This window comes from Mytilus trossulus, chromosome 1 (genome assembly GCF_036588685.1).
Source record: "Mytilus trossulus isolate FHL-02 chromosome 1, PNRI_Mtr1.1.1.hap1, whole genome shotgun sequence".
NCBI lineage: Eukaryota > Metazoa > Mollusca > Bivalvia > Mytilida > Mytilidae > Mytilus > Mytilus trossulus.
Window position 1 is genome coordinate 70,542,136 of NC_086373.1, and position 13,724 is coordinate 70,555,859.

At 29.8% G+C, this 13,724-nt stretch overlaps 1 protein-coding gene across 2 annotated transcripts in view; it reads right to left on the reverse strand.

Annotated features, from left to right (window-relative positions):
- Positions 1–3,825: 3,825 nt before the first annotated feature.
- LOC134683373 (putative ferric-chelate reductase 1 homolog) overlaps positions 3,826–13,724 on the reverse strand; it is a 37,174-nt gene continuing 27,275 nt past the window's right edge. For both annotated transcript variants that reach the window (XM_063542656.1, XM_063542647.1), the window contains exons 8-16: positions 13,095–13,266; positions 12,610–12,723; positions 11,022–11,137; positions 10,283–10,369; positions 9,465–9,545; positions 8,912–9,011; positions 8,153–8,302; positions 7,621–7,715; positions 3,826–7,009 (exon numbers count right to left, since the gene is read on the reverse strand). In XM_063542656.1, the coding sequence (XP_063398726.1) occupies positions 6,917–7,009; positions 7,621–7,715; positions 8,153–8,302; positions 8,912–9,011; positions 9,465–9,545; positions 10,283–10,369; positions 11,022–11,137; positions 12,610–12,723; positions 13,095–13,266 (1,008 nt within the window). In that variant the 3' untranslated portion in view covers positions 3,826–6,916. The remainder of the gene's footprint in view (positions 7,010–7,620; positions 7,716–8,152; positions 8,303–8,911; positions 9,012–9,464; positions 9,546–10,282; positions 10,370–11,021; positions 11,138–12,609; positions 12,724–13,094; positions 13,267–13,724) is intronic.

Consider the following 13,724-nt stretch of genomic DNA (forward strand, 5'->3'; position numbering starts at 1 on the left):
TATAAATTTAGAAGAACAAACCATATCTTTCAAAAGATGTTCCTCAAATTTGAAAGTGAGTGGCGATTATATCGTAGAAGGGTGTCAAACGGAATTAAACAATGAACTTCCCAAACAGTTAAAAAGAACTAATCGAGCTCATATTGCGACAAACTCAACAAACAACAATGCATACAAATATGGATATTTCTTTCAATTGACGGTCATCCTTTTAAATTTAGTCATTCTTTATAAATTACGGTCATCTTTTAACCAATTACGGTCAGCCTTGTTATGAATCGCTAATCCAGTTACGGTCATCTCGATTACGATTTACGGTCATCCTAGCGAATTTTTCAAATCCAAATTCCCGTTTTATACACGTTCCTCGGTAGAGATTTGTGACTTTCGTGTGAATCTTTTATAAATTTACATCGTATCAAAGTATGCTTTGTAAAGAAAATGATGTAGAAACACCTTAACAGACAATACAAATACTGACCTAATTTTTCATCCGACATCTTGGGATGACCGTGAATGCAGTTACGGTCATCAGCTTTACCCCAGTGATACTGTCTGAGAAACAAAATAGTTGACAAGGATACAAAATATAATCAACTGAATTTACAATACTGAGAAACAAAACAGTTGACAATGGTATAACATATAGTCACCTGGATTTACATTAGGTTGGACAATACATGTAAATAATTATCAAAGTTATCAGGCTTATAATTGATACAATAAAGATGGGTGTTCGTTTGGTTGTGTGGGGTGTTTCAAAAAATGCCATTTCTAAAATTCTTCAGTTATAATCTAAAGTCCAGTGGAAGGATTGAAACACGCTTTCGTATGTTAGATAAACAGTTATAACACTTATAGAAATATCATTCCAAAATTTTCAAGTACACCGTTGGGTTTGGGTTAGAGTAATTGAGCATATCAACAGATATTTTGAATTACACAACTGTAAATGTACTATGTCGTCGCTGGATGTGTCACCAGTATCATGGACAGTTGGCACAATGTGAAAGGTTTGATATTCTGATCGAGGGCTTACTAATCCTGTGTCATTGTGTCTGTTGTGAAGAGTTTATCATTGGCAATCATGCCACAGCTTTTTTTTAGTTTATATTAGTTGAATAGTCTTACATTCCAATCAAACTAACATTGAAATCGTACGACAAATATGCCAATAAGATAATTTGATTTTGACACTGTTAATTTTGTCCAACAGAAACAATATTCATACTTTAGATAACATAACAAATCGTAAGAATGTAAACCTTGTATTCTTTCATTCCTGATTAGTCTTGTGTCTAGTGTTTTAAATTTTACTCGGCAAAGATCGACGAAAGAAACATAAAACCACTGCTTTGTTTATACATGTTGCATAGAACATATCTAACTAATTTGGTTTAAAATGAAAAACGTAAATGCAGTCTTTCTTTGTAAATTTGACAAAAATGTGAATAAAACTAGTTAGACGAAAGACAACCATGTCCGCATTACACCTCATAGCAAATTAAAGATTGAACATTAGGAACGCTACCTTAAAAGGTGTAAACTTTTGTGCTCTGAAAGGAGGAGCAGCTCCTGCTCAATTTATGATACCCGTCGAGGTGCTCATGTCAAGTTAAACTGTACAGTATATCATAGTCGGTGATGACATTGTTGAGAAAAAAGGGGAATGATTGCAATTACCACAAAAGGAACCGATCCATGTTTGACATTAACTCATCATAGTAGCTAGGATTAAACTTTGTTTTTACGCCAGACCTGCGTTTTTTCTTCAAAAGACTCATCAATGACGCTCGAATCCCAAAAAAGTTATAAAGGCGAAATAAAGTACGAAGTTGAAGAGCATTGATGACCAAAATTCCTAAAAGTTTTGCCAAATATAGCTAAGGTAATCTATTACGGAGGTAGAAAAGCCTTACTATCACAAAAATTCAAAAGTTTTATAAACCGTTAATTCATAAAATTTGACCATTTCAATGATTATTCATGTGACACATATCTTCTATAACAGGCTATCAAATCTAGACTGCCGTCACAAAACGTACAGGGAGATGACTCAAGCTTTATTATTTGGTGCACTTGGTTCATTGGTTTCTTTGTTATTAACAACACACTATCAAGGGAATATAACCCAAAGATGCCAGAACTACATCGAAATGTAAAATTCATAATTTGAAAATTTAAATATTCTCTATTTTGTCAAGTTTTGTTCTCAGCTGACTCTTATTGTCAATATCTAGATAAGAGTCAATATATTAAGTAAATGTAACGTTGAAAATCTTTTTCAGCAGTCAATAATCAATGCGATGCAAACATTTTGAACTATTCAAAGTCGCCTGATGTGTTACGAGCATCATGGACAGTTGGTGGAATGTAAAAGGTTTGACATGCTGTTTGTATGAAACAAAATTGGTCTGATATGTAGTTTAATTTTGCTACTGCTGTTTTATTCCAACAGAAAGCAATAGTCTTACTTAATATAACATAAATATTCGTCTGAAAGTTATCCTGGTATTCTTTTATTCGTTTTCAATCTTTTGCGGTATCTTCCTTTTTTATTTTTAAATTTGTTCTCTCACTTAACATCAGTCATATGTCTTTCATTGACTAAAACCTTAAGACCAATTGTAGATTGATTCTCTTCTCAGATCATCTGAGGGAATCTGCATCACCAATATTATCAGTTTGGATCTGAAACTATTTGCAAAAAATAATGCTGGTAGAAGGTCTTATTTTCATACCTTATCAATCTCTTCATTACATTTTTCAAGGTATCATGATCAATGTCAGAATGTTCATTTCAGTAAATCGGTTTTGAAAATGCAAACATTTTTTTGTTAGATGAATTAATTGAGAGAGCTGTTGGACTGTGGGTGTTTATCAAAAACAACTAGTTTTTAAATTGCAATTATGTCTTTGCGTCCAGGGGTCATTGCGAAATACTCCTTAAGGTAGATAGGGTGTACATCTCCATCTTGAATTTGGAAAAAACAGAAAACAAGGTCTAGATCTTTAATAGAATGTGCAAATTTTAAGAGTAGAAGGTAATTCATGTGTAAGAACTTTCACTTCAATAAAGAAAATGACATGTTTTATCATATTAATGGTTGGATTTTACACAAAACAGTTAACTTTTGTTAAAATGAATTTTTTCCAACTTTGCCACTTAGGGGAGGCAACTCAAAATCAAGGGCAGATAATTCATATTAAGGTACTTATACAAAAGAATGTGTTCGGATTTACTAATTTTATTATGTAGTAAGAAAACGGGTCCGGTGACCCCATTTTTTCTTTTTCTTAATTGAAAGCATTTTATTTTAAAAAAGCTATCTTCTCCTATGTTATCTCAAAATTCTATGGAGTACTTTACGCTTTATTGAAGAAAATTGGGTTTTCCATGCATCATCTATACAGAATCTGTCAATTTTGAACACCGTGTAGCGTGAAAATAAGCACGGTGACCCAATTTTTTATTATTTAAAAAAAAAATCATTATAAAAACCACATTTTGGCAAATTATTAAAATATTCTATGGATTATCATTTAAACACCCCATCTACCTGAAGGTGTCTACAGGTTACTGCTCCAAAGAAAAAAAACACTTTCTTTCAGATGTTTTTCTGTGATAGTTCAAATTTTCCAGCATACATACTTGAAAAGTCTACTGTAAGTTAAAACAGTTATTGCAAGGTTTTGTAAAAGGCTTCTGACTTATAATTAGGACAGGTACAAATAAGATCGTGGGGTTTTATATATTTGTGATTGCTTCTCAATCCAATACTTTCATGTTTTGCATTAAAAAAAAACATAACGAGTTTTGTGGATCAATAGAGATAAGTGTTTAATCTGTATTTTGTTGTTAACTCTACAGTGATGATAAAATATAAAGACAATTGTTTCTAACATATGCTTTCATGATCAACAATTATGGTTAACAAATTTATGAAGTAACTATATATTTCAACACATTTTGTATAATGTTGTACAATAACAATATAATAAACTACATATATGCTTCTTAAATTATTATATCTGTCAATGTAATCTCCCAATTTGTCTTATGATTGAGCACTCAATGCACAATATTCACATTTTTTAGTTATTTGCAGTTTTAATAGATATAGGAAGATGTGGTGTGAGTGCCAATGAGACAACTCTCCATCCAAATAACTATTTAAAAATTAAACCATTAATGCATGTTGACCCAACTGATAAAAATCGACATTAACAAAGAGTCAAACGGTAGTTCGCATATTATCTTTATTATTTTCAGCAGATTCTGGTATATAAATACCAAAGGCCGAAAGAAGTTCTGTACACCAATGAATGATGAAAGACTGTAGAAATATACGGATTGTGGTAAACCAACTAAAATTTTTAATTTGAACAGTACCCTTTAAAAAAATCAAAGATTAAAACAAAGTAAGCAGAAAGATAATTTTCAAGTCAAACATTGTTTTAAGCATCAGTTTATCTGGATTAAAGTTTTTCTTTAAATTTCTTCACGACTTTATCATTAATAATGAAGTTGGTTTTTTTAATTGCAAAAATGCCTTTAGTTACACTATATAGGACGCTCTATATAAGAAATATCTAAATGTACTTAGTAAATTTAAGAATACCTGCAAATGCTATCTAAATTGACATATATCTAATTGTTATCGAATCCCATTTCAAAATTGAAGAGTTTCTGTGAGTGAGGTTTTATCCCAAAGAACATTACTATCACTGTACAAATAATAATAATGTTAGCCTCTTTTTTTTAAAGTTATCATTTCAATGCTATTTACAAAATTTGATTAAAAGTTCTACATTATTCATACATACATTTGTACTTTACCATACTGTATATACATACAAAGATTCATACATGTAAACATACACACACACACACACACACACACCAACACACCAACACACACACACACCGAAAACATGCTTACATACTTACACGAACCGTGGACACATACATTTATGATACAACTTCTAACTAAGATTGATTTCAATAATGGCACTACTATAATACAAAACTAACTATTTCATAATTAATAAAAACGATCATTAAAGTCCTGGTATAAAGCTACATTTTGATGTAGTTCTTTTTATAGCTAGGAAAATAGTCATTTGTATGATCCCTCGTCTACAATTTTTTTTTTATTAATACCAGTATCCCTAATAACATAGAAGTGTCAGGAATATGGTAAGAAAAATAACCTTTATATCATATGCGAAACATACATCAACTTTCCTGCTCATCTATTAACTCGATAATGATATATATTGTACATATGTTTATCGATACACCAATATTCAAGTAAAATATATTACAAGATATGTTAATTCTACAGAAAATAAAACATTCTTGCTACTCAGCAAAATCATAAATTTCGTGTATGTGCACAAATCATCTCTTACTTTATAAAACCTGTTTTTTTAATATTGACTTTGCCTGAATATTTGTCGCACACTAGCTTTTTGCCATTATAAATTTTTTACCATTTTCGTTTTTAATGTTCATTGATATAAGATATGATATTCGATTGTGTTTTTCATCAAATATTATTTTAAGAATATATATAGACAACATTAATGGGAAATGTAAGCCCAGGTTTTCCTTTACCTTAATGATAATAACCAGGTATTTGTTTTGCTTTCCATGACATACCAAGCCCTTTATTCAATCTCATGTGACAAATACTTTTACAATTTAACTAAAACGTTTTTAAACCAGTTCCTGCGTTAATTAATCTCTTAGGATTTTTAATTTATTTTGAAGCCTTAAGAATTGGGAGAAAATACCAAAGATATATTCAAATATATAAGTCGAAGAAAAATAGACAGCATCATAGCTAAATCTAAAATACGAAACAACAAACAACGAGCCATAAACTTTTAACAAAAGATTGAGTAACAGTAAACCATATGAAAAACTGGTGTGGACTCAATTGCTAAAAAAAGATCAGTAATTCATGCTTCAATAGTGACGCTCCGGTTTGAATCTCTCATGAAACATATCCAGCGATAGACATTAAACTGAGTGGTATCTGTTTCTTGTCAAGCCTTTTTAAAATCCTCACATATTCTGTGTAAAGCTTTTTTCAAAGAGACAAACATACAACCAAAATAAAGTATAATAAGTATAACATGTAAAGCATAACTTTCATACAACAGTGATTTAATACACATTTTTATTGTCTTGTTGGGACATCTATTTGTAAATATACCGATTAACATTATTAACAATATTCATGATAAAATACATACAAAAAGCAAAAACAAACCAGAAACGAGACAGTATTTTATAATCCAATATACCAATTCCTTACAGCACTCATTTGTAAATGTATTTACGTAACTTGACTTGATATTCATCGGTATCTAAAGTTTCAAAACGAATTGATTCCGGTATATTGCGTACTGCGGTAATTACACAAAATTAGAACTACAGATTGATTTCCATATTTTCAGGCATTGGAGGAAAAACTCAAAGAATAGTACAATTTGTTGACTTTTGATGTAGTTAAACTTATTATCAATTAATCTTGTATAAATGATCTTTAAGTATTTGTGAATCAAGAATCTAGAAACAATCTGACAAAAGATAAAAACAATTGTTACAAATATTATTAAAGCGTTATTCTAATGGTATTGGTTATAAAACGAAAGACTTCTACTTTGGTATGAAATCATAATAAAGTGTTGTTTTCATTTTACATAACACAATTCATTACAATACTTATATAAATAACATATTGCGCAGAAAATCTTTGTATTGTCTGTTCCAAGGCCTCAGCATATCATGTTCATGATAACTTTCTCTCATTATTACGTAAAAATTAATTGATAGCGCCCCAACTTCAACATCCGGTTTGATGATATGCATTGTGGTTTTTTGTTTTCCATTCTCAAAACTTATTTAATACATGGTTACAAGTAAAAGCAGTGTAAACGTGAAAGCCAATGTACAAATACCATGTAAAGCTAGTAATGATTTCTTCAGCAAGGTATCCTACAAAATATAATAATAGTTAATCAATTTTTTCAAGCAATTGTCAGACAGTAATTTTTCTTCCTTTCTATAACTAATTTATTTCTATGTTCAGATACTTGTCTTTTGCAAAACTTTATGTTGTATTGTTCATGTCTATTGAAGTCTCATTGACATTTTCCATAATTACAACCTAGTTTTACTCAAAAGCTGTGCAGGTTAAAAAGTTATGTCAGGCAATCAGAATCGAGCTTTTCTTAAATAATATACTATTATAAAAAAACTAGTATTGGATAAGCCGAGTTGAAAAAAAGCACGATTTGACTTGAAACATATACACACTGCTGATGAGATAATTACAAATTGAAGTGAGTATGGTTTTTTTTTTTTGATTTTAAACATTTTGCTTTTATTCCCTCAGTATGTGTTTTTTTTCAATTTTGATTTGTCCTTTCTTTAACGAATTTGTGAGATTTGAACTTCGGTAGACTACTCCCATGGTGTGTTACACGACCTTGACCACTTATAAGGATTTCTTGAAGTAACCTGCTTTCGCCTTGATCTATACATGTAGAAATAGATAGACTGAATTCGATACACTTTTGGGTTAAATATTTTTACTTAATAGTTACCTTTTTATTTTTATTGCCCTCGCTATATGCTGGTGGCTGATTAAATGATCCATTTTGCGAGCCATTTTGTTTCATTTCAACTGTATCGATTTCTCCTGTAAAAGTAAGTTTTTTTTATTTTTATAAAATCTTATTAAATCCAGTAAACAAGTCTAATTTGGCCTGTATTGTATTGTTATTTATCCTTTTGGAATAAAATATTATATTTATGAATTCAGAAATAAGAAAGTAACAGTTGGTAAATTTCTGTGTCGGTCTGTTGTTAAGAAGTCGTTAGATGTATTTGACAATTTTTAGGTCAAACAGCTCTTATACTGTTCCGATTCTTATATATCCCCGACTGTCAAATATTTGGGTTTCAGCGTTCCTGATGAAGGTAAATCAAGCCAAACGCTTTGGAACTATGAACTTATTAATAAGTGTTTTCGTGTCATAAAAGTATATTGATCACCTACCCTGGAGTGCAATTTAATACAAAGGAAACATATGTAACTTTTGAATTATAATATTTTGATAGCAACTATCTATTTACCTTCCCCTGTTTTTCTTTCTGCTAATTTGTCCACGACTTTGTGAGTAATCTCCATAATGACATAGTAGATAACAAAGCCAACAACAACCCAAACTGTATACTTTGGTGCTGTAGATTTTTGTAATTCTACTCCAAAGATTATTGTTATAACTGTAAAAAAAAAAAATCAATTAAATTTCTTAATTATTTAGTTTCTGTATTCCAGGGTCCAACAGACGTTTATATCGATTATCAAACAGTTAAATTAAACGAGCAATAAAACAACAGTTTGATTCGTTACATTCCCTTTTCCTCTTTTGCTCTTATTCTCTATTATCAAATTCTTTTAAGTAAATAAAAGATTGATAATAGAAATCCAAACGACAATGTTTCAAAACAAAGGAAAAAGATTTAATTGATAATCACCATGACCACACTAGTATTTGATATGCTTTAAAAAGAACATATCTAAATGCTTGAAAAGAGAGTGGTATACGTCTCATACTTGAGAAAACTAATGACGTATACATAATCGGGCGAGATATTACCTAAATTATATGAAAAAAAAAAATGCATAGAGTACCATCCATCGAATATGTTGCTAAAATTGACTTTTTATTCGCCATCTTAGGAATTTTCGAATATTCTTCAAATTAACACTTAACCTCGAATTTGCATTTCAAACTGTACTTATTTCAGAATCAAAGTCTTCATTCGACGTCTATAATATGTATCTCATTTTTGTCATGTTCATGTCATAAACCTATCTATTTTACTTACTAGCTAAAATCTGGGCTAACATTCCGACTCCCCAGTGAGCCCAGTTGAAAATTGGTCGTGTTTTATCATTTGGTCCTGGACGAAAGAATGACATTATAGGCTGAAATAAAAACATATGTAATTAATAAACAATATATACCAAATAGTAGACGATACCAAACTATCTACGTTGATAAAAAAAGACTATTGCATGTTAACTTTCTTTATGTAATTGTGTCACTAGACCAATAACTCTAATGCTGTTCTGCAATTAAGGAATTAGGCGAAAACTCTTTACATGCACATTGAATAATCGAACTTGTAATTTTATTCTTTTGAGTGTTGCACTTAAATTTGTAGAATATTCAAGGCAGGAGGGAGGAAGCAAACATTTTTTCTAATATGTTTTATTCATTCAAATTTCTTTAACGGTTTGAAAATAAACGTGCTTTAAACTGTTACTGTTATCTGATGTCTTATTTTTTAATCTAGTCATTGTTTTTAACTGTTCTGGTTTCAACTAACGTATGTCTAAATAATCTTGTCTCCACGTATGACAAGCTGTTTTACCTACATTTAATACACATAGTATGGTTACAATAATCCCTAAAACTGGATGTGATGGCAGATATTCCTTTCCAGGACTTGCAGATACCTTAAATAAAGATCAATAGTATATTAAAATAAATACTAGAATAGGTAAATCAAAACATTAATATAGGTATAAAAATAGAAATAGAAATAAGATATTAGAGAGCAGAGATTTAAAATTTAAAGACAAACAATGTTGATATATAACAAAAAAAAACTCCATCCGGTAATGAAAATAGTCGGTGTATAAAAATGAAACTTTGTGATGATATACTCTAGTGCAAAGAGTAGTGAACAATAAGCCTACTGTTTGATACAATGACCTTGCTGATAAATATCCAGTATCAATTTCACAAATATTACACGATGGTCTTGAAATACATATTCTAGGTTCTGACGTTGTTATATGGTTGGTATATTAGATGTATTATTTTTTTTTGCATGCATGATTATGCAATGATTTTTGACAAAGCTAAGGACTATTCAAACAATTTTTTCGGTTGAAAACCTTGAAATAAACAACCTTTAAATTTATCTATTAACTGTTGTTTTCTTTATTTATCACAGTATCTTTGTGTTACCTTGATTTGAGAATTATATAAAAAAAAATATATGTGATGAGTGTATCAACACACGGAGAGATGTGACAGATGTATTGATGGGCAGAACACACAAGAGTCATATAAGAAAATTAAATAAAATACAATAAATTCTAAATCTAGATTAAGAAAACTCACAGAAAATTGTTACGAATTCGTGAGCATTTTTTGTTCACTACTTGTATACAAAATAAAACAATACCTGACTATAACCTCCAACTTCAACAAATATGATAATAAATGCCACAATTGTCAGTGCCATTGCGGTTACCATTAATGTTCTGTGAATCTGAAAAGGACGAACAAAAATTAAAATGCTAAACTATCGAGACACCAAAAAATAATCTTAGAAAGGTACAAAAATGTTTTAAAGAACAGCTTCTCATATCTTTTTACTTTCTTTTGGGAATTTTATTTTATTATTATTATTCAACTGTTTCTGTAAAGAAGTTTGGATTTTCAATAAGAAACTTTACATAAGTTAAGAAATTTAAGCAAACTAAATGTATATGTCTAGTAGGTAACATAAATAAAAAGTAGAAAAAGAAAGACTTTAGTTTTCCTAAACTACATATTTATTTCAAACATATTTTGTATAACTCAGATATCCCTTAAAATATTATTTTCTTTATTTTCTAAAGATTTCTGAAATACCTTTCTCGCTTTTAGATCGGACTGTAAAAATATTTATCAAGAGTACAAACAAACACAACTTTTTTAAATATGTTTTTTTCGAAATGTTTTAATGTAATTTAAAATGTATAATTTTCAACCGGAATTGATAAGTATTATAACTGTGTATTATGTGAAGACATCGTTAACTTCCACTTACTCTCAAGGTATTTCCTTGTTTGAACATAATACACATTTTATATGTAACATGATTGATATGGTAATCAGAAATGACAAGTATTTTATTAGGTAAGCTGTAATGTACACACCTGAAACCATATTTTCTGGTTAAACAATGACGATTTAGACCATACGGGTTTGTAATACCTCGCAGCTATAATGGCTACACCAGTACAAAATATCCAAGAAATTATCATCAAACATGCTGGAAAAAAATGTCAATATCATAATTCATAGTTGTACATTACTTAAAACAAAATTCATGAAAGATGGATTATTCTACGCTACATTTTTCACCAAAAATAATTATAAAAGATTATGCAACAAAACTGACCAACATGCTATTAATTTTTTTATATTTTAAAAAATGAACTAAATTGTGTCATGTCTAAATCTGGCAAAACCACATTTTTGGTAACCCCTACATTTACATTATGAACACATAACATGATAATGAATAGTGTTCAGCCTTTGACATTACAATGTACTTTATAAATTATTATTGCGCATGATTACAAATGAATAAATGAAATATTAATTGTTATACACTATACTTTTTTTTTACAAATAAGTTATAATAGATTAAGGTCCATCATAACAAATGGACAAATATGGCCGTATTTTGACCTCCAAAACTACTCTGTGTACAGACTAACCTGTGCTGTTTTAAAAGTTTTCATGCCTAGCATCCACTAGATATATAAAAGTTAAATGCATTTTGTGTTTTAGAAAGATATAATCTTTGTTTTTGATGGGCATTTTTTTCCCTTTCTGCAGAAGGTGTAAAAATAAACAAACACCTGTTTTACTTTTGATACATAGTTACTCATACTCATAGCTATAGTTATATCACAACTTATTTGATTTTCACACCTTTTGCATGAAGGCAAAAAATGCCCATCAAAATCCAAAAGAGATTTTATCTTTCTGACACACAAAATGCATTAATTTTTTTTTATATCTAGTGGATGCCAGGCATTAAAACTTTTCCAACTTCACAGGTAAGTCTGTACTCAGAGTAATTTTTGGCATGTAAATACAACCATATTTGTTCGTTTGTTATGATGAACCTTAAGCAATATAACTGACCAAAATATTAAAACAGTCCTCATTCAAAGATCAACTTCAAGTCATACATAAATCTTGCAAAACAGCAAGTTTTATTCCAACCCCTACATTAACATTTAAAACTTATAAAACGATATAACATAGTTTTCATCCCTTGAATTAGCAATGTTCCTACTGAATATATAAATTTTGTAATCTTTAACTGCGCATAAATTCAATTAATAAAAGATGATTTATTCTACGCTATACTTTTCACAAAACAGTTACTAGAGATTAAGCAACAAAACTGACCAATTGCTATAAGTTGTTTTACATACAAAGATTAACTAATTTCTGCCATGTCTAAATCTCGCAAAACTGCAGTTTTTTTAACCCCTACATTAACATTATGACCTCATAAAATGATATTAAATAGTTTTCAGCCTTTGAAATTGTAATGTACTTTGATAAAACCATTTAAATCATTCTTAATCACCAGAGTGTAACAAATTAAGATAGAATAGCAATCATTAAAAAAAATAAGTGATGTGTCAAAATGTCACGTGAATAATTTATAAGAATACTAAGTCTGATGAAGTGTGGTGTTTTTTGATAGATGATTTGAATTACCATGAATCTTTACTAATGGGTATTTAGCTGTATCGCCTATAACGGTGAATGACTGGAAATCTACTTTCCCTGGAGTAACAACTGGATTTATTGAATGCATGCCTATTCTGTTTCCTGAAAAATACATGTTCTATATTAATTAACAGTAGAATTTTACATGAGAAATGTCTCAAACATTTCCTCGAACAATTAGCATATTCTAATTTCGTCAGAAAATACAAAACGACACAGATAAACACAGTGCCTGATTGATGTAGAATAAGATTACTCTTTAAAACACTTGATTTTATTCTTAATTTCCCCAAACATCTTAAGTGTTGGTTTGTTCTTTCATGTATTCCCAGTCTCTTTTTAGTCGTTTTAAATACTTTCAATTTGTTCTTTTTTAATTTTTCTTTGAGTAACTTCATCGTCTAGTTTATATTCACAATATAGGACTTTAACAATCAAATAATGCTTTAGAGAAGTATTAATTATATGCATACCAGGATAAGCCGGTCCCGTGCCAAACATTAAGTTATAGTCGCTATCTAAGTCCACAAACAAGGAACTGGTGGTTTGTCTTTTACGTCTTGATAGTCGCTTGTTCTTTCGAAAACTACATTTGAACATTCCGTCTTGAACTGTAACCACTGTATTTGATAGTCCAGCTGATGGCTATAAGATTAATTTTAAATTGATATATATTGTATGTAAAATTAATGTATTAGTGAACACCACCCAGAAAATAGCCAACCCCTAAAAGGGAATGTAGCATTTAATATATTCAGAATCCGTCATGTTCTGCAACTTTCATAATACAAGTTTAATATATTGATTATGTGATTAAAAATATGAACAAATTTGATTTTGATATATAGATAAACTTTGAGATGGTTGTCAAAGTTATGTAAATGTTGAAATTTTTTTCTTACAAATGAATACCATGTTTTACTTGGATCTTGTTTTGTTTACGGAAGAAACTTAAAACGACCTTCAGTTTATCAGTATTTTTGCAAAGATGACATGATATTATACACCACGGAACAAATTTATATGTGGAAATGTTCTGTGTTTAGGTACAGCCTACATTTCCGAGATTTCTCTCTTTAAATCGTAATATCTTGCCATTAAGA